This window comes from Neopelma chrysocephalum, unplaced genomic scaffold (assembly GCF_003984885.1).
Source record: "Neopelma chrysocephalum unplaced genomic scaffold, ASM398488v2 Primary Assembly neopelma1_96887, whole genome shotgun sequence".
In the NCBI taxonomy this organism is placed as follows: Eukaryota; Metazoa; Chordata; class Aves; order Passeriformes; family Pipridae; genus Neopelma; species Neopelma chrysocephalum.
In genome coordinates, this window is record NW_020925530.1 from 682,209 (window position 1) to 704,213 (window position 22,005).

Consider the following 22,005-nt stretch of genomic DNA (forward strand, 5'->3'; position numbering starts at 1 on the left):
TGTGGTGGGGGCTCCCATGTCTTCCCCCTTCCAACCACAGGGAAAGAAGGAATATGAGTCTTACCACAAGACACTGGTCCAAAGCTTAGTTCTTTGCAATCATTGAATCATAGAATATACTGAGTTGGAAGAAACCCTCAAGGATGATCGAGTCCAACTCCTGGTCCTGCACAGGACAATGCCAAGAATCACACCATGTGCCTAAGAGCATTTTCCAAACACTTCTTGAACTCTGGCAGGCTTGGTGCTGTGACCACTTCCCTGGGGAGCCTGTTCCAGTGCCCAACCACCATTTGGGTGAAGAATCTTAATATCCAATCTAAACCTCCCATGACAGAGCTGCATGCCATTCCCTTGGATCCTATTGCTAGTTACCAGAGAGATGCCTAGCCCAGGTTCAGCAGCTGATGGTTCCTTTTCTTTAAGGTGTGATTGTCATTGAGCCATAGAGAAAGAAGAAGAAGAGCATCATAAAGTCTGTACATCTTCTATAGAGCCATTTTCCTGAAGAGAGAGAGGTTTTAAAATTAGATTCTAGTGTGATCTCTGTTTCACCTCCATGTGCAAATCTCCTCTTTCAACCATTTACAGTCACACCATTGACTCAGCACCATTTACTGCTGCTGTCCTAGAGAAGCTTTTCAATTATCATCCTCTTCCTCACACCCTTGTCCATTATCCCCATCTTCTCACTCTTATCCAGCACAGCTAATGTCATGGGTTTTTTAAATTAAGCTTTTTAATTTTTTTTCTTGTGCATGTGTCTGGAGACGTTCAGTAGTTTGGGTTTTAAGGAGGACAGGGAAACTGTCTGTTGTCCTTAGATGTAGGAATATTACAGAAATGGGACTTTTTTTTGCATTCATGAAAACTCTAAATGTGATCACCTAGCATTATTATAAATGTTACTGGAAATGCAGATGTACAGCAAAAAGCATCCTGTACATGGAAACTGATAAGCTTTGGCTGCTGTTTTTTTAACCTTTTTATAATTACTGGGAAATAATTTCTTACCCTTTTTTATTTTGCTTTCTCAGGCCCTCTCTGTTCTCAACGCCTCTCCTGAAGGGATGGAGAACTCATCAGTGGCATCAGCCTCCTCAGAGGCAGGGAGCAACCACTCTCAGGAGATTGAGGAGCTGGAGCATTTCATTGACAGCTATGTCCTGGAGTACCAGGTTCAGGGGCTGCTGATGGATAAAGTGGAGGGGGATGGCGAGAGCGAGAAGACACAGTCCCATGTCTTGCAGGTAGGTGGGCAAAGGGCAACATTGTGGGGTGGGAGAGGGGCTGGGGGATGCTGATGGCTTACAGCCTGGATTGGGGATGCACGTCCAGATGAAGCAGCTTTTCTAGGGTTGGGATGTGAAGCAAGATGTAATAAAACACTGGATTTGGAGAAACTTGCTTGTACAGCTATATATATGAGGTCTCTAACCAGCTAGTAGAACTCTCCTGCCAACTGGGTTATGGTGTTTTATGGTCTCAAGGTGCATCATTGGAAGTGTTCAAGGCCAGGTTGGATGGGGCTTTGAGCAACCTGGTTTAGTGAAAAGTGTTCCTGGCCAAGGCGAGGGGGTTGGAACTAGATCATCTTTGAAGGTCCCTTCCAACCAAAACCATTCTAGGATTCTGTTGTTGTCAGGACGGACACCACACTGGGATTTCACGCAGAAACACTTTTATTTCATACAAACGTTGTTAATTTATAGTCTCCCCTAGCCAGCGTGTTTCACTACCATTGGTGCCCTTACTACATAAACATGTCAAGATTGGCTGCTCTATAGCTTCTGCATCTCATGGTGACTCAGCAGACAGTTTAGGATGTCTGGCTGCCTCTGTGGCTCAGTAGTTCCGTCTTCTTTGTTTATCTTCTTCTCACTTCAATGTTTACATTCCTTTACAACCTAGTAGCTCCAACTGCTCAAACTCAAGGCCCAAGCTGTCCACAGCCCAGTCGCCTCCCACAGGATTCTGTGATTCTATGAATACATAAAGTCCTTCAGGACATAAGTACTTCACTGATTGATTGATCCAAGTTAAACCAAATCTTTGCACAAGAAGAGCATCCTGCAGACTCAACTGTCCTATACGTGTTTCATGCAACCATGAAGTTCCTGCAGTCACTACAGTTCACTGTCTTAAAGGATGTATTAAGAAGGAATTATCTCTCGTTTCCCAAAGGTATTTTTTTCCCACCTCATATCCCAAATTTGTTTAAGAAATAAGCAGGAATTTTAATTTCTGGTTTTTTCCTCCTGATCACTTCTTAGCAAAGCAAGGAATAAACACTTGCATATCCTGAAGCTTGCTGAAGTAACCCTGGTAGAAGTCAACCTGATTGAAGGTGGCATGTTGCCTCTTCACAAGAGCCAGAGGAAAAAGAATGGGTTTAGGGGGAAGGCACTGGACTGAGACCAAGAAAATTGTTTTTAACTGTGAGGTTCTGCTGACAACTTAATCTTTAATGTTTGGCAAGTTACTTAATCTCTCTGCAGTTCATTTCTTTGTGGCTGTAATAATGTTTTTCCTGCCTGAGAGAGGATAAATCCACGCACCCATGTGTGTGAGATGCGCAGATGGTACCACATCCCTGGATAACTGCTCTCCGTGCTAGGGGAAGGAAGGAAAGGCTCATTTTATACTGCTTCATCCTCCACACCACTCACAGAGGGGCTGAATTCATCACTAGTCTAGAGAATTCCAAAGTGTGGATGTTCCCATGGTTGAGATGTCTCCAACCTTGCTTCCACCAGGAAAAAGAGGAAAGTCAGAGGAAAAATGCAATTTTCTTTTGGCTGTAGACATAATAATAGTTGAACTGTACCTTGGGAGATCTTCCCAGGCACATGGTTGCACTCAAAATTGTTAAAGGAGATAGGCACAGGTCTAGCAAAAGGCTTTCAAGCATGATAGCATCATGAGCTTCTCCAGGTAGGTCAGCAGAGGTGGCAGGAGAGTGATGAGCAGCTCTTTAATGAGAGGAAGCTGAGGTCCCCCATCTATGAGCTAAAATGAGCTCTCCAATGAGGGCAGAGCTGTCTAGGAATCATGGGCAGTTCTATTGGTGGCTCCTCCTCTTATTTTGTGGCCTCATCCATACCTGTCAAGGAGCTCTCGGGTGGTTGCTGATTGTATGGAATTGACTTTTCATTTTCTAGATGCATCGGCCTTGGTGATGGCATCCAAGCAGTGAGTCTCTCTGGAGCAGCCAAACACTTCCAGGATGAAAGACCTTGGAAATGGGGCTGGTCACCGAGGTTCAGTCTCAACTTTGTTGGCAGGGTTGACAAAATGACTTTAGGATTAAGCATCATCTTTCATATTTGTCTACTGAAAATATTATTTTTTTCCCCAGTATGATGCAGCCCTTCATCTCTTTGAGGGAAAAAAACACCCCAAAACCAAATTACCCCAAACTGAATTATTTTGGTTGGAGGCACCTTGGGGGAAGCTGTCCTAAGCAGCTTATGATCCCCTATGGCCAGGAAGTCCCCTGATGCCCATGTCCTTCACCATGGGGCGAAGACGGTGTGAGAGTAGCGCTACCATCCAGGTGGCACATCACAGTTGCTGCATACAGTAGTGGACAAACCTGCAACTTTGAGCTCCATTTTCTGTTTTGTTTAAAATAAAAACAGGTTTTTTGGCAGCTCAGGGCTCATATCTGTCCCTGAAGTGAATGGAGTTGGGAAAAGCAGAAATTTCCCAACTTTTCATGGAAGACTCCATAGAAAAGAATAATCTAGTCAAGGCACCTTGGTGCATACCATATGCCTGAGATACCAAACACTGATGGAGTCTTCAAGGAAATACTGGGGATGGATTTTATTGCAAAGCATCATTTTAGGTGCCTTCCTGCAATTGTTTCTACATCTTCCCTCTGCTTGCTGTCGGCAGGTGGAGAGTTTCCAAGCCAAAGCTTTTGGGATCATCCTCAAAAATGAGGGAGTGCTGCACACATACTGTGATGCCCTCAGCTGGATGGTGCTTGCTGTGCACTGTGGACTGGCACAGCAGCTTTCCCCAACCTGACTATTACTTTACACAATCCCTTTTTTATCCCTATTACAGTGGACAGCAGATTGTGGCAAGCAGCTTGTTGGCAGCTGTTCCCCATCCCAAGGGAAGGGCTCGTTGTGTCATGAACACAGTCAGGTAGGGGTTGTGTTTAGCTCTTCCTCACCAAACCCTTGCTTTTTTTCTTGTACTGCCTCATCCATCAGCGTGGATCCTGCCTGTGCTGCCAACTTTCCCTCTCCTGTAAAAGGGGAGACGTCCCTCTGCTTGGCATCTGAAAGCTCATTCCCACTGAAACCATAGGAGATGAGCAACATCCCATTGTGAGGATGGATGCTTTGACCAGGAGCTTATTGCTCTGTGATAAAGGGGAAAAAAATATGGAGTGTCCCATTTTATGCTGAAGAGCTTCTTGTTGTCACCTGTGCAAGCAACCTATTTGGAGCATCAAAGCTGACTTGGAAGTATGAGACATAGCTGGGATGAGGGATCTTTGTGTAGCTGGGCTTCTTGGTTATGTGCTGCAGCCCAAGGATGGTGTTGTAGGGAAGAGGATTAAATAGCTGACAGAGTGAATTGGGAGAAGCAAAACTGCTCATGCTGAGAGCCTGTGCTAGGTATGCAATGACAGAAGCCAGATATGCATTGGTTTGGGTGGTTGTACATGGTGTGAACATCAGTGAACAATATTTACCAAGCGCTGTTAGAGGTGGATTGTAGGAGGCATGTCCAGGGGTGCAGGGGAGGCACCCAGGGCAGGGAAGCCCAGGGGACATGCACCGGAATCGATAACCTCATTGGTCACAAGGTCACATGGTTTTAAGGGATAAAAGGAGCGCCGAGTTTGAAATAAACTCTCTCTGATCACCACCTGAGCAGACTCCATTTCTTTATTATATAAAGACCCAACGCAACACGTGGCACCCTAACACAGGGACTTAGAACCTACATTAGGCTAGAATAGAACTCCCTGAATCAGGGGAACATCGGTAAATTCTGGTTATCGTAGTCATTTTGGAATACGTGAATTTTTCACCGAAAAACTTAGACGTCTTTAATCCGTTGTCTCAGCCGATACTGAGAAATGCAAGTTAGTATAGAGAGCTCAAAAAATATTAGGAAAAGTGCACAGGAACAGAGAAGAAGAAAAAAGAAGAAAAGAAGAAGAAGAAGCCGAGAAACCAGGACAGCAACTGTGGAGAAAGCAGAGTAGGGTCAACCAACCATCTGAGCGGTGAGTGGAACTGAAAAGCAGCCTCAGCAACCAACACCGTGGTCGGGGCTGCTCCCTGAGTGTCTGCGAGCCTGCAGCTAGAAAACTCAAGCGGCGGAGCATGCGGAACCCCCCGGGAGCCCCTGCCGCCACCGCTTGCCATGCGCTAAGCACCTAGCGTGCGAAAGCGGCGCCGCTGCTGCCCGAACACCCCCAGCCCACCCGTGAGACCCCACGAACCCCGCACCGGCACACTTTTCTGCCAAGCGGAGAAGAACCACAGCTCTGTGCAGCCTGCTGCCTGCCCGCATTCGCTCACGAGCCCTGCGCCCACGCTAGAAGCCGCGCGGGACCTGTAGCAGCCGCACCGCGAAAACCCGCCACCGTGCCTGAGCCCCCGCCCCACCCAGCGGACCGTGGGAGCCTGCAACCGCCTTCTGCTGGCCCGTGCGTGCCATGCAGCATCTGCGCCGCTGAACCAGCCGTCAGAAGCGCCGCAGACCGTAAGGGAACCTCACGTACCACCACCGCCGCTGCAGGACCTACTGCGCTGGGAGATCCCCCTGCCATCTGCCGCCACCCTCAAACCGTCGGAGCAGCAACTGCAGAGACCCGGACAGCAGCAGACGCTGCCAGAGATGCTGAAAAGAAAAAAGCCGCGAGAGAACAGCCAATCCAGAAACCGAAAGTAAAACTCAGCAGTCGCTAAACAAAGGACCCCTCCGCACACGTGCACCGACAGCGGCAAGAGCAAGGTAAAAAAACATGGAAAGCTTTTTCTCTACCGAGATTTCACAAGACACAGACGCATTGTATATCCTGCTAAGACCTTACCATATACAAGCCACAAGGGCTGAATTAACAGAGCTTGTACAGTTCATTAAAGTGGCAGTGCCTGAACTGCCACTTGTAGAAGCTCTGCACATAGAAATATGGGACAAGATTGGAAACCTCATGAAACTGAAAGCTCAGGGAGGAGACCCCCAAGCTAATAACGCCATTTCAGCCTGGAAAATCATAATGTCTGCATTACACAGAGCCCACGAGCGGACAGTACAAGCATCCCACACCAACACACCACCCCCCACCCACACTGCTAGTCGCAACCCGAATCCTATGCGTAGAAACAGAAATGCAAGGGGTTTACAGGGAGGGGAGGGAAACACTCGTGAGTTAAGTTACGGGTCGGGTGCCGGTAGCCATTGGAACACGGGTCTCCGGGAGGGAACGGAACCTGTAATGCGGGATCCCAGCCCATGGGATCAGCGTAGGGGGCCCCGTTGCAGCGATGAGGGGGGTATCCCAGCCTATTTGCCACCTCGCACCGTAGATGATCAGCGACCACGTGCGCCGGCATGGGCGCAACCATATTTTGCGCCAAACGGACTGGAAGTTGATCCGTCTCTTCAGGCCCCAGTGCCACCCCGCTCCAGCCGCCGGCATGGGGGGGGGAGGGCCCCTCCCCCGTGCTGTGTCCATCACCCACCACCACCCCCCCACAGGGAACCAGGTTTACTGGGGCCACAGGGGGTGCGGCATGGGGGGATGAGGAGGAGGGACCAGGGATGGTTCCACCAGGAGGGAGAGAGGAGGCAAACAGGGGAAGATCAGTTGACAGGTGGGAACTGTGTCAGGAGGAGACATTTCGAGTGGGAGACTTGCAAGTTATACAAGCATGCCCAATCATTTTCTGCCAGTGTCAGCCCCCTCAATTCCAGCCTCTGCCATATGAACTGACAAAGGAATTGAGGCAATTGGTAAGGGAAACTGGCGTGTCCTCGGCTAATACCCTTGCGTATTTAGAGACACTGAGTTCCACCTATGTTTTTACACCACACGATTGGAAGACCTTACTGAAAGTAACTCTTACGAATACTCAGTACAGCGTCTGGTTAACCGATTTTTGGGAGAATTGCTCTGTGTATGCTAACAACCCACAAGCAGGCATAACAACACACCAAATAACCGGGGAGGGGAACTACAGCTCAGTAGATGCTCAGTCTGGTTACCCCAGAGAAATATATGAAGTGATAGCCAAACATGCCCTGAGAGCCATGAGGAAATTGCCCACTTCAGACCGGGATAGCAACCTGTCATTCACAAAAGTATTACAAGGTTCTACTGAAGCATACTCTCAATTCCTGGATCGGCTGCAATCTGTTTTAAACAGGCAGGTTGAGCATGACAAAGCCAGAGAGATGCTCTACAGGCAACTGGCTTTTGAGAACGCGAATCCAGACTGTAAAAGAGCTTTGCAGGCCCTTCCTAAAAGGGAGAGCTGTAGCATTGCTGAGCTGGTTCGCGCCTGCCAAGGGGTTGGCTCTGTGGGACATCAGTCTGCCTCTCTAGCCACAGCACTGAGTGCCCAGCTAAGAGTGCAGGAAGGAGCCAGACCCAAAAGTGGTTGCTATATATGTGGTGCCCCTGACCACTTTCAAAAAGATTGCCCAAAGAGACCCTCTGCAACAGCATCCCACAAGTACCCAAACGGGAGGAGGGGGCCAAAAAACTGGAAGCGAGGGGCGTTGTCACCCGCCCCGGTACAACAAATAAATGCAACTCACGGGAACAGGCTTGAGATTTGTGCCCCTCCACCTCAGCCAGCTCTGGGTTGGATTTATCCAACCGAGAACCAGTCATCATAACTTCCACAGATGTAGTACTAATCCCAACCGGGCTTTGGGGTCCCTTTAGCCCAGGGGTGCATGCACTACTAATTGGGAGACCTTCCACCACCAAAATGGGTTTATTTGTGCTGCCTGGAGTAATAGACTCTGACTCTCATAGTGAAATTCAAATAACGGCCTGGACCCCTTCACCCCCTTGTTTCATCCTTAAGGGACAAAAAATCACCCAACTAATCCCCTTCTACAGTGCGTCGCCTGCGGGGGAGGGGGAGCGGGGTTCAGGGGCCTTCGGGAACACAGACCAACCACAAATTTACTGGGCAACAGCCATCACAGCCACACAGCTGTGCATGACGTGCCAAATTGATGGGCACAGAATTACAGGCCTTGTGGACACGGGAGCTGATGTTACCATCATAAAAGACTCCAAATGGCCACTTAACTGGCCCACTGTTAGCCCAGCTGCAACCATTCAAGGGGTGGGAGGCACACAAAGGCCCAGACAGAGTGCTCAAATCCGCACTGTCTTGGGACCAGAAGGACAATTAGCCAAAATAGCTCCCTTTGTTGCTCCCATTCCGTGTACACTATGGGGACGGGATGTTCTTGGACAGTTTGGCACAGTAATGCAAATTGCTCCTGCAAGCAGCCAGGTTTTTCAATAGGGGCCATTGACCAGCCGTCCCAAGGACCAATTAAACTGGTCTGGAAAAGCCAACAGCCAGTTTGGGTAGATCAATGGTCCATGAAAAAGGAACGGCTAGTACATCTAAGAGAGCTTGCAAGGGAACAGCTTGAAGCAGGTCATACTGTGCCAACAACCAGTCCCTGGAATACTCCTGTGTTTTGCATCCCCAAGAAAAGTGGCAGGTGGAGAATGCTGGAGGACTTACGGGCAGTAAACGCAGTCATAGAGCCTATGGGAGCATTGCAACCTGGACTTCCTTCACCTGCTATGCTTCCAGCAGTGGGCACTAATGGTAATTGACTTAAAGGACTGCTTTTTTACCATCTTCCTACATCCTGAGGATGCACCAAGGTTTACTTTTTCCATCCCTGCCTTGAACAATGCACAGCCCATGCAAAGGTATCACTGGGTTGTGCTTCCTCAGGGGATGAAAAATAGTCTGACAGTATGTCAAACGGTAGTGGCAAACACTATTCATCCCATTAGAAGGCGTTTTCCCTCAGCCATCATATATCATTATATGGATGACATATTAATTACCATGGCCACAGAAAGTGAACTGCAAATTGTTGTTGCTGCTCTAACTGATGCTGTCCAAGATGCAGGGTTACAGGTTGCTCCAGAGAAAATCCAGCGATCGCAACCCTGGACTTACCTTAGATGGAAAATCACACAGCAGGAAATTTCTCCACAGCCACTGCAGCTCGAGGTAAAAGACAATTTAACTTTACACGAACTGCAAAAACTTCTGGGAACCATCAATTGGTTAAGGCCTATTTTAGGCATAACCACATAGGAACTACACCCTCTATTTGAGCTGCTTAAGGGGGACTCAGACCTATCGTCTAGCTGGTCTCTGACAGCAGAGGCAAAGCAGGCATTAGATACTTGTGCCAAGGCAATAGAAGGCAGGCAAGGCAGAAGGAGAAATCCTGAACTGCAAATCTGCCTTGCCCTCGTACCCAGCAGGTACCAGCCATTTGCAGTTTTGTTTCAGTGGGATCAGACTGAAAAAGATCCACTGAAAATCCTAGAGTGGCTGTTTCTGCCCTACACACCACCTAAAACTGTGTGGACTACTAATGAAATGTTTGCCAAGCTTGTCATTAAAGGCAGAGGACGACTACAGGAGCTGGATGGGAGAGATCCTGCCACCATCTACATCCCAGCTACAAAGGACAACCTCGATTGGATGCTAGCCAAGGATGCAGGATTCCAGGCTGCCTTGGCAAACTTTGATGGTGACATTTCAATTCATTTCCCCAAACACAGACTGTGGGCAGAAGTCGGTAATTTACCCTTAAAAGCCACAACCAGATGCAAACATGAACCAGTGAAAGACCTCACGGTTTTCACAGACGCATCTGGGCGGACCTGAAAAGCTGCAGTGGCATGGGTAAACCCTGATACAGGACAATGGGAACGAGAGGTACAGACCATGAACCAGGGTTCTGTACAGGTTCTGGAACTGGTTGCTATACATATTGCCTTGGGAAAGTTTTCTGAATAACCTGTTAATATTGTTACAGATTCCTGTTATGCTGCAGGGTTAGTGTCCCATCTCGAAAGTTCGTTTCTTCGAGATGTCGCTAACCCTCACGTGTTGTTTGAAATGCGTTCTGTATGGTTTCTTGTCAACCACCGAAAGTTTGATTTTTACATAATGCACACAAGATCACACACAGAAATGCCAGGACCAATAGCTGACGGGAACCGGGAGGCTGACAAAGCAGCTATGTTCAACACCGTACCTAGAGTCTTAGAGCAAGTGAAATTGTCTCATTCATTTTTCCACCAGAACGCGCATTCACTGAAGAGACAATTTCAAATAACACTCAATCAGGCTCGAGACATCATCATGTCATGCCCAGACTGTCAGCAAATAACACCCATGCCATCTCAGGAAGGTGTTAACCCCAGAGGGTTAATAGCAAATGAGATTTGGCAAACAGATATCACACACATAGCCGAATTTGGTACATTAAAATACATACACATCACAGTTGACACCCATTCACAATACATAACTGCCACAGCGCACACTGGGGAAAAGGCCAAGGATGTAATAAGACACTGGTTCAGTTGTTTTGCGACCCTTGGTACCCTAAAACAGATTAAGACCTACAATGGACCAGCTTTTATTTCAGAAAAGGTAAGAAACTTCCTGTCAAATTGGGGAATTTCTCACACCACAGGTATTCCACACTCACCCACCGGACAAGCAATTGTTGAAAGGGCACATCGCACCCTAAAAGACATGTTAACAAAACAAAAAAGGGGGGGAATCAGTCTGTAGCCCGCAAGAGAGTCTGTGGAAAGCCACGTATGTTATAAATTTTTTAAATTGTGACAGTGCCGAAAAAAGCAGGCACGAAAGGCAACACAGGCTGCAAGCTTTCGCCTCTCCCAAACCACCAGTCATGGTAAGAGATCTGATTTCAGGGCAGTGGACAGGACCGGTGGACCTCGTGACTTGGGGGCGAGGCTATGCCTGTGTGGCTACAGGAAGGGAGCTGAAATGGATTCCTTCCAGGTGTGTTAGACCCTGCCTAGGTACACAACCACAGCAGCAAGAACCAGAATAACGCAGAAGATATAGAACGGTTATGTTTTAGTAATAATGTTTAAGTTTCAGGTTTACATTCGAGGATGACCAATGTGGCAAAATGCAGAGTCTATACAAAACCCATGAGTGTGTGTATGATGAATGGAATGACGGCCGTCAGTGAATGTGTGTGTCAATGAATAAGAGTTGTTTGACTATACAAGCACCTTAAACACCAAACACCTCACAAAAATAGCACTACCTCAGCCACATGGTCACTTTAAGAGAATTTAGCTTGCTAAGTTTACCCTGTTTTTGAAATAAAGTTGAATTTCCCAGTTATTTAAACCCTCAGATTAATAAAGGTTATAAGTGTTGAGAGTATTTTAGACAATACAGGACATAACATATTGCTTCAGGCCTGCCTGCACAATCCAGCCTACATGCAGGATGATGAGAACCGTGTGCCTTGAGCAGATGTGTGTCCTTGAGCAGCAGATATGAGAAAACTGCATGGAGGTAAACAAGAAGAAAGAATGTTATCCAGGGTGTTAAAAACCAGAGGATGGGAGGGCCTGGAAATGTCAGAGTGTGTGCCTTGGATAGGTGAGCCAATAAAGTTATAACTATAGTGTGTGAAAACGGATGTAACCAATAGAGAGTTAGGATAGAGTGTGTGAACCCTGTAGGACCCTATATACTGTGTGTGATTTTTGCAATAAACGGAGCATTGACTGTACCTCCATGAGGGTGTGTCTTTGACTCTGGAGCTCCTTTTTTGCGTCTTCTCGCTAAATATAAGTCTATGCACAGTTGGGCTAAGGTCCCTAGGTTAATAAAGTTATTTTTCCAAGTTGCACTACCCCTTAGAAATATAAGAAGGTTTTAAAAGGTTTACAATAGATGTATAAGTTCTTAAAAAGCCAAAGCAAGTGATGTACTCGGTCATTGCGAAGCTATGGTAGTTTATAATGTACTGTGCTATTGTTTGCACTGTTGTTTTTTGCACTGTTTTTGTGACCGTCTTATATAATTGAGAAGGGGGTGATGTAGGAGGCGTGTCCAGGGGTGCAGGGGAGGCACCCAGGGCAGGGGAGCCCAGGGGACATGCGCCGGAATCGATAACCTCATTGGTCACAAGGTCACACGGTTTTAAGGGATAAAAAGAGCATCGAGTTTGAAATAAACTCTCTCTGATCACCACCTGAGCTGGGAGCAGACTCCATTTCTTTATTATATAAAGACCCAATGCAACAGTGGATGTCCCTCCTCTATGTGAGCACCAGCGTGGGAGAGGCTTGGATACAGTGGAGGCATGGGTCTGACCATTGTCACCTGGTTGAGGAGCTGCTGTGCCACCATGAGACCATTAACTCTGTAAGAACAGCATTTGCCTGAGGAGATATGAGACTGAAGTGGCTGAGGAAAGGGTGAAGTGGCATTTGCAGTTGCTGTGGCTGATGCATGTCCCACCTGGAGAAGGGGCTTCAAGTTGGTGGTTTTGGTGCTCTTGCCTTGATGTCCTCCAGGCTTCAGTCCCACTTGTGGGATCCATGAGAAGAAGCCTGGGAGCCCTTGCAGGGTGTATAAGAGGCTGTGTCAGTCAGAGCAGTGCCTATTGCAGCATTAATTTTGGGTACAATTTCTTCCTGCACAGAGCCATGATGGAAGCTGCTTGGCTGTGGGATGGGGGCTCATGCATTCCCTCTCTGTCATGAACCTGGATGTAAGGATGATGGGAGTATCTATAACAACACCTGCACCCAACAAAGACAAGATCTTTTTGTGTAGGAAGGTGTGTGCTGTATGGAGATGCTGCTTCAGATGAGTCTCTGAAGGTGCCAGACAGAATTGTGTATTTAATTTATTATAGTTTTGATCTGCTCAGAAATATTTATCAGCAAAACCTCATCCAGGCTCCCTCCCAGCATCACAGACGGCTGCTTGATATTCAGCTAGGAAGCTGGCTGTTTCCATCGAGCCTCCTTGGGTTGCTCAAGGTGATAATGGGAACAGGTGCTTACCCTGGGGAAGAAGGTCCCTGGCTCTTCACCCAAGGGCTCAGCTAATGTGCCAGTCTCTGGTGAGTACCACAGGAGGATGCAGGAGTCATACACGAGTGAGTGATGCTTACCTGACTCCAATCAACGCAGCCTTGACATCTTTCATCTGCCATGCCATGCGCTCTTTTGTTTCAACTTATGTGGGGCTTTTTGTTGTTTTTCTTTTCTCTTTTTTTTTTCCCTGGGAATTAAACCTATTTTATCTCCTCCAACAGAGCGCTTGTTTTCTATATACAAATACCATTAGCTGATGCCCAAGCTGTTTTCCCTGTGTTTGGTCTCTCTCCCAACCTGCAGCAGAGCTAATAATTACCTCTCTCCATGTTTGGCTTCCTTTAACAGTAAATAACAAATTTTCCTTGGCACCAAAGAGGAGCTGCAAGCTATTGTTCTTCTGTCCAGGCAAGCATTTTTCTTGCTGTTGCTGATATGTGAGTGAAATGCTGCTGGCGAGGACTAGGTGCAGTTTATTACCATTTCTGGCTGTTGATTTTTCACTAGTAGCTTTCAACATTAAAAAAAATGAATTCATTAATAAGGTGTTTGTCTTGAATCAATCACTCTTCAAACTTGCTAAGGAAAAAGCTGCCTAATTATTTCCCAATGGATGTTGTTTGGGGTTTTTTTGTTGCAGTTTTTTATGGCTTTGGTAGGAAAACTGAATTCCTAATTTTCCTGTTTTATTTCCAGTTTAGATTTCTGCATTGCTGGTTGTGCAATATGCACCAACCTTAGTTGAAAAATACGTGGATGTGAGATTTTTGCTGGCTTCAGGTACTGTGAAAATGTGGGTTATGTATTGGTGACCATGATATGCCTCACATGGCTCTAATCTGATGATCCAAAAAGGCATTTATATGGAAATCTAGGTTAGTACTGGAAATATATTCAGCATCTGGTTCATTTTCTGTGAAGGCAGAGTACTCCAGGGCCACATTTTCAAAAGTAATAAGCTTCATAAAAGTTATAAGAGAACCTAGAGGGGAAGCTGACTTTCCCATGCCTGAAAATCCCCCTCTATCCTCCCCATCCCTAAGTACCTAATGCCTTTGAAATTCTTGTCTGTAGGATCCAGCAAGGTTAAAGCAAATAAAAGAAAGGGGGGGTTGTGTTTGTATAGTTGTATTACGCATTTATGTTGCTGTTGAGATGGACAAAGTGCGACACAGACAAAGACAACAGTCGTGGTCAAGGCTTAACGTAACTAACTTTATTGCTCTCAAGTGTTTCTTTTATACTCTTCATATGCTATCGTGCCACAACATAATTGGTTAAAGTTTCAAGCAGAAGACACTGTACACACTTTCATTGGTGACACTGTACACATTTTCATTGGTGACCTTTGGTCCCGGTTGCATTACATTTGTTCCGTCCAGCATTGCAGTAAATACTTTCTTAGAGTTGTTTACATTCCTCTGCAGTCTGTGTGTCATCCTCCTTTCAGGGGTATACTGTGATCTGGTAAATGTCGATTGCTTCATTGATAAGTTTCAGGTTGCTGACAGACCTGCTGTCTCCCCCGACACATTTATATAGACATTTATATATAATACATGTGTATATAAGCATCCACAGGATGTTGTATAAGTGTGGGGCTCAGAGCAATTCCTGGAAAATGTGCAATTAAAGGGTAAAAATAAGGTGTCTTGATGCAACCTGCAGTCCAGGATATTACTAAATTGCTGTTTTTCTGATGTTGTTGGGTATCTCTGGGAAAGAGTCCTGCTCTTACACTGCTTGGTGAGACATCTGCTATTAGCAGCAGTGGGAGACTATATGAGGGGTCAGTGCCTATAGGCTGGCATTTGTGCATCCCATCCAAAGCAGTGGCTTAAAACTGGAGAGAATTTCTGCTGGAAACCTTTTACTCTGGTCTTTCCAGTTCTCTATGCAGGTCGCTGCAAGATGATCTGCTGATAGAGGATCTCATGAATTACATTTTGTGAACTCCTGGTGTGCTGAGAAAATCCTGGCCTCACAATTACATTCAGTTCATCTCTAATTCTTGTTTCCTACTGTGAACACTTTTGTTTGCTGCATGGCATGGCTGGGCTCTGTTAAGCCCTGCTGTGTTTGACCAATACCCACCAGAAGGTCTGCTAGCATCATGTGAGCCTCTGGGGTGAAGACCAATCCATTGAGGTATGCAAGATAATATCTGAGCATCATATTGCCTCTATAAATGAGGAAAGTTTAGGTAATGGAATAATTTTAAATCCTTTTATGTTTGGATTTTATTTTTCCCAAAAAGACCTGTGAGATACTGGATCCAAATCTCACTGAATTATTGATATGGGTCGGAACCAACTCACTGTGAGTGCGTGTGGTAGTTTAGTCTAGGCCTTCCTTGATGACCAGTTTGTAACCAAGGAAGTGCCCAGATTTACCCGGTATTCCCTAAGATTTTTATGTAAGCTGGGGTATAAGAAGAAAGGAGGAAAGGCCTTCCCCTCTCTTTCCTTCCGGCGGCTTTGGAGGTGCAGGTTTCCCTGCTGTTTGAGTCTGTCAGGTTGGGGAGTGAGGCCTGGTAAGGCCTTGCTGACCTTGGGAGGTGGAGGTTGCCGGCGGTCTTTCCAGCATGACTTTCTGTTGTCCCAAGGAGAGTAGTAAGATATTCTTTTGCTAATTCTTTTAATTGCTAGATCTTGGGCTAGTGATCGTGTATATTTTATTTTGGTTTTGTTCCTTTTTTCCCTTCCCCCCTTCCCTTTCCCTTTTCCTTTGGAAATTGTACATATATTTCAATTGTATATAACTGTAATATAAGTGTAAATATATTTATATATATATAAATTGTTTTAGCTGTCTCTCTCTCTCGTTTCGGCTCTCTTGGTTTTTTTTTCTCTCTTCTCCCTTGGTTTGAGGGGGGAGGGGGAAGCTGTTGTGGTGAGGTTTGGAGATTTGGCAGGGAGCCAGCTTCAAACCATATCAGTGCGTGTGGTGGGAAGGACTGGGCCTAGACCTGCAGGTACATGGTAAGGCCTGCTGAGAACACATGGCATGTAGCCAACATGGCTGAGCCCATGCAAAGCACATGGCAGAGCTGAAGGCCATGTAGCTGGGCTGTCAGTCAAGGCAGACCTGCCTGGTAGCCTACCCACACCACGCCCCTGGAGCCTGTGGTTGGCTACAGCACACCTCACTCTGGCCTGGAAGGCACTGACCGGATATCCTGCCTGGGAGGGAAAACTAAACTGTATAAATACACGAGACTGCATGTGAGCTCTGTCTTTCTTTTCTCCAACTGCCTGCACCATGTGAACCATCAGATCTTGTGGGTAACCATTTTTCCTTTCCTCTCTCTTCTTCTCTCTTTCTTTTCCCTTTTAATCTGTTTTCTTCTTTTACTCTTTTCCTTCTCTTGTGGGTAACTTAAAACCAATGGATTGTGTTTTACTAAAGCTGGTATACTGATTGTTTGTAGTGGGTGTTTTCTGTGGAATGAGTTTTTGTACTGAGTGTTTTAGTGAAATATTTTTTCTTGGTTGTATTTTACTCCTGTAAAACCTTTTGACAAAATATCTTATTTTTCTCATCAAATTAAAAAAATGGTACGATGTGCTTAAATGTTGCAGAAAGAACTTCACATTCAAATATTCCCCGAGCAAAATTAAAACTCAAACAAAGTTATCTGTTGATACCAAAACCCGTTATTTTTATTTTATGTAAGAGATCCAAAGAGAAAGAGGAAAAAAATAAGAAAAAGTTGGAAAAAGCTAAGATTACGTTTAGAAGCATAGGAAAGTTACCACCAAAAACGATCTTTCTGCTGAGATGGTGGAGGGGGGAAAGAGCAGTTTCTGCCTTTCTTTTTTCTTTCTCTACCGCTTTTTGATGTTATCTCTTTAGCCGCAGAGGTCTTAGCAACTTAGTTCTCTGGAATGCAGACAGGATGTGTGTGGCTTTGCCGCTCACGTTTGAACTGTGTCCCGGTCCTGCAGGGTTCCGATCCTCGGTGAGCAGTACCTTTCGGCCCTTAGAAATATGATAAGGATGGAAGGATAAAGTATAACTCATGCATGTGGCATGGGGGGTCTCAGTTCTCTCCAGGCTGGCAGAGTTTCAGTCTCCGGTGGTGGACAGGCAGCATGCAGTGGCAGAGAAAAGACGAGTGGGAGGCGGGGAGAGAGAGGTTCAGCTTTGGTAATCGGTTCTCTCTTTCCCTTTCCTCTCCCTAGTTTTCCAAAATTTTTCCTCAACTTTTATAGTGTTTAAAGGAGGTTGTGCATGGTTTCTTGGCACATAGCTCTATTCAGATGTTCAAAGAGATATGATAACCATAAATGATAGCAGGATCTTTGGCAGAAAAAACTCTGACAGGAAGTTCTGGTAAGGGCTTCTGGAAGGAAGGCTGACAGAGAACTTTTGGTAGGAAGTTTTGACATGCAGAAACAATGGCAAAACACTTTTTTTATCATTTCTATATTATCTGGTTATTACAAGACCCTATGGGAAGATTTTATATAATACTTTATTTGCGTTCCCCTTGTTAGGCTGTTGCAATTCACTAAGTAAAAGACTTCTGGTATGGTACGTGTTTAGAGAGCCAGCAGAGCTCTTGGTACATGACAGGCCTGGCAGTGTAGCATGCACGTGGCACTGCCTTTATATAATAAAGAAATCATGGCACGCTCTCTGTGAGGTGGTAAACAAAGAGGTTTATTTAAACAGCGCGCGGTCCTTTATACCTTGATCCCACGTGACTCTTAACCAATAGGAGGGTCTGGCTCTGCGCATGTCCCCTAGCTCCGGTGCCTACCCGTTGCACCTCGGGACATGTTCCCTACATCTCCCCCTTCCTAATTGTATAAGAAGGTCACGAGAACATTACAAAGGCAACAGCGCAAACAATCAGAACAGTACATTATAAACTACCAAGGCTTGCAATGAACCAGCATACTGCTTGCCTTGGCCTCTTATAGTCCTATTGTGAACCTTTTAAAACTTTCTTATATTCCTATAGGGTAGTGCAACTTGGAGAAATAACTTTATTAACCTATAGGCCTTGGCCTAACCGTGCAAACTTGTAAACTTTATTAACCTGAGGTTTTTAAATAACTGGGGAGTACAACTTTATTAAGAAACAGGCTAAGCTTAGCAAAACTAAATTCTCTTAAATGACCTTGTGGCGGAGGTATTGTTATTTGTGAGGTGTTTTGTGTTTCAATATTTGTCCAGACATACAACACTCATGTTCATTCATACTTTCATTCGCTTTGATGGCCATCAACTCACGCATCATACACACACATTCATGGGTTTTTATAAACTGTTTTTTGCCACACTGGTCGTCCTTAAGTAAACCTTAAACATAAACATAACCTTCTTATAACTTCTGCGTCATTCTGGTTCTTGCTGATGTGATTTTGTACCTTGTGGGGTGCAACAGACCTGGAAGGGGTTCATTTTAACTCTTTTCTTCAGACTCACCAGCGTAGCCTCTATCCCAAATCAGATTTAGTGGTTCCGTCCACTGCCCAGATACCAAATCCTTTACCATAACCGATGTTTTGGGAGAGGTACACTAGCCTGGGGTTTGTATTACCTTTCTTACTCACATGTTTCCAGCTTGTCACAATTTGAAAATTAATACATACATGGTTTTTCACAGATATTCTTTTAGCTATACAGATTCTCTCCCCCCTTTTTTGTTTAGTTGACACTGTTTTGTTGTGTCGTGTGCTCTTTGTGTAATTACCTGTGTAATGAGTGAGTGTGGAACACTTGTGACATAAGAATTTTCCTATTTGATAGGAGATATAGCTGCTTTACTGTGACTATTATGGACCAATAGTTGCTGGGCAACTAAGTCAAAGTGTCTCACACTTTTGGCCTTTTCTGCAGTGGGTGTTGTGTAGGTTACGTGGTGCTGGTATATACCTACTGTTACATGTACATATCATAGTATGTCCATTTCAGAGATGTGTGTGATATCTGTTTGCTCAATCTCATTTGCAATTAACCATGTGGGGTTAATGCATTCTGAGATGGCATTGTTGTGATTTTTTGACAGTTTGGGCGTGACATGATGGAGTCTTGAGCTAATTGAGTGTTATTTGAATTGTCTGTTTAAGGATCTTATGTCCTGATGGAAAAATGAACTAGACAATTTCGCTTGCTTCAAGACCTTAGATATGATGTTAAATGTTGTTATTTTGTCAGTCACTTAGTTCTTTATCAGTTGTTGGCCCTTACCTGTCATTGTGTTACTTTGTATGCATGTGTATGAAAATCCAAACCTTCTGTAATTCACAAGAAACCAAACAGAACGCATTTCAATTAACAAGTAAGCACTAGGATATCTCAAATAAACAAACCTTCAAGATGAGGCATCAACTTGCAACATAACAGAAATCAGTTATAACATTCAAAGATCACTTAATAAACTTTCCCAAGGCAATATAGACGAGGTCATTTCCAGAACCTGCACAGCTGTGGTTCGTGGTTTGCGTCTGTCCTTCCCTTTTTTTGTAGCAGGATTTTACCTGAGTTATTACAGCCTTTTATGCTGTTTCCAGATGCAGGTGTGAAGGCCCTGGAGCCTTTCACTGGTCCGTGTTTGCATCTGGCCGTGGCTTTTGAAGGTAGATTAGTTGTCTTTGCCCACAACCTGTGTTTTGAGAGATGCATTAAAGTTTTACCATGAAAGCTTGCTAAGGCAGCTCGGAACCTTGCGTCCTCAGCTGGCATCCTATCCAAATTGTCCTTCGTAGCTGGCAAGTCGATGGTGGTAAAGGCAGGGTCCCCTCCTTCCAGTTCTGCAGTCTTTCTCTGCCTTGAATGACAAGCTTTACATACATCTCATTAACAGTCTACACAGTGTTAGATGGTACATGGGGCAAAATTAGCCACCTTAGAAGTTGCAGTGGGTCTTTTTCAGTCTGATCCCACGGTAACAAGGCTGCTAATAGTTGACACTTGCTGGGAATGAGGGTCAGGCATATTTGTAGTTCAGGATTTCTCCCTCTGCCTATCCCTCTCTCTATTGCCTTGGTACAAATGTCTAACACTTTTGGCTTCCGGTATCAGTAGCCTGTTAGACATTGGACTGGAGTCTCCCTTTGGCAGCTGAAGTAGAGGGTGTAGCTCCTCTGTGGTCAAGCCTAAAATAGGCCTTAACCGGTTTGTTGCCCCTTGAAGCTTTTGCAACTCGTGTAAATATAAAGTGTTTTTTACCTTGAGCTGCAGCAGTTGTGGAGAATCCTTTTGCTGCGTGAATTCTTGTCCAAGGAAAGTCCAGGGTAACGGTTGCTGCATTTTCTCTGCTGCAAGCTGTAACCCTACATCTTGGGCATTTTGGATTAGAGCAGTAAGAGTAAAAGGCAGTTCATTTTCTGTGGCCATGCTCATTGGTATGCTACCTGTATGAGGGTGTATCGTGGTTGTCTGATATCTTGCTTGGCTATTTGCATCTCCTGAGGACAGACAGCCCAGCAATATACTTGCACGGGCCATGCACAAGGCCATGATGGGACAGGCAAGCCTTGGAACATCCTCAGGGTGTAGGAAGGTGGTAGAGGAACAAGTCTTTGAATCAGTTACCAATAGCGGCCAACTCGTTGGGAGCACATCGGGTAAAGGCAGTCCATGCTGCTGTGCTCTTACATGCTTTATGACTGCGCTTACTGCTCTAGAGTCTGGCAGCATTCTCCATCTGTCACCTTTCTTGGGTGTGCAGTATATAAGGGCATTGTCTAGGCTGGTTGTTGTCGCTTTGGGGCTTGCTTCGAGCTGCTTCCTCTCTGGCACCTGAAAGCCTGTGGCACAGAAGGCAGCAAGCAGGACGGCAACAAGCAGGGCGATGCTGGCAGCAAGGCACCTGTTTCGCCCTCGGCACCCTGGGTGTAACTCAGCCCATTTCTTGCCATTAGAGTATTTTGGGGCATTGCTGCAAAGGGGTCTCCAGATGTAATCTCCTTGAGAGCGGTCAGTGCTACTGCACCTGACACCACTTGCTCTAAGTCTGGCCTCTTTTTGTATTCCTAGCTGGGCTTCTAGGGCCGCAGCTGGAGAGGCAGATTGGTGCTTCTCAGAGCCAATCCTTTGGTAAGGTTGAACCAGCTCAGTGGTGCTGTGTTCAACCCCTCCAGAGAGGGTTTGCAAAGCCTTTTCACAGCTTGCATTCACCTTATCAGAAGCCAACTGCTTATACAGCATCTCTCTGGCCTCATTGTATTCAATTTGCCTACGCAAAGCAGTCCGCAGCCAATTTAAATGTCGTGAGTTTTGCTCAGCATGACTGTGTAACACTCTTGTGCTGGGCAGGTTGCTGTTTTTGTCTGTGGTGAGAAGCCTTCTCATGGCTCTCAGTGCCTGTGTGATTGTTACTTTGTATTTTTCTCGGGAGTGATTCAATTGGGCACCTGCTGTGCTGTGTCTCCCTTCTCCAGTCAATGGATTTACTGTTATATCAGTTGGGGTGTTTGGTGTGTTATTGGCACCATTCTCCCGAAAGTCAGATAAGCAGTGCACATGTTCTGTGTCATGTGAGGTGGAAAAATGGATGGAATTTGATGCCCTCGGATACCCGGAGGCATCATTTAGGGATATGCCACTATCTCTTACCAAATGCCTCAGCCTTTGAATAGCTCCGTGTAGGGGCTCAGGCTGAGGGGTGTGGCTTTGGCTAAATTCATTTGGGTATGCCCGATTATCCTTCAGGCCACCCAGTTGAACTGCTTTACCCGTTTTCCCACCTCTTATCCGACTTTTCCCTTTTTGCCTCCCTGCTGCTTCCCGACGGAACTACTGAGAATCCCTCCTCCTCCTCCCCCCTTCCCCCCCTCCCCGTGGCTGCGGTAGCCTCGGTTGCCGGTGGGGGGGTGTGGGCGGGTGTCGGAGGCGGCGAG

The 22,005-nt window shown here is 45.9% G+C and overlaps 1 protein-coding gene across 1 annotated transcript in view; it reads left to right on the forward strand.

Moving 5' to 3' along the window:
- Nucleotides 1-1,070: 1,070 nt before the first annotated feature.
- Nucleotides 1,071-22,005, forward strand: part of LOC113960783 (CBP80/20-dependent translation initiation factor-like) — a 196,488-nt gene continuing 175,553 nt past the window's right edge. Inside the window, 2 exon segments of the mRNA XM_027670535.1 lie at nt 1,071-1,250; nt 4,075-4,158. Of these exon segments, the coding sequence (XP_027526336.1) occupies nt 1,071-1,250; nt 4,075-4,158 (264 nt within the window).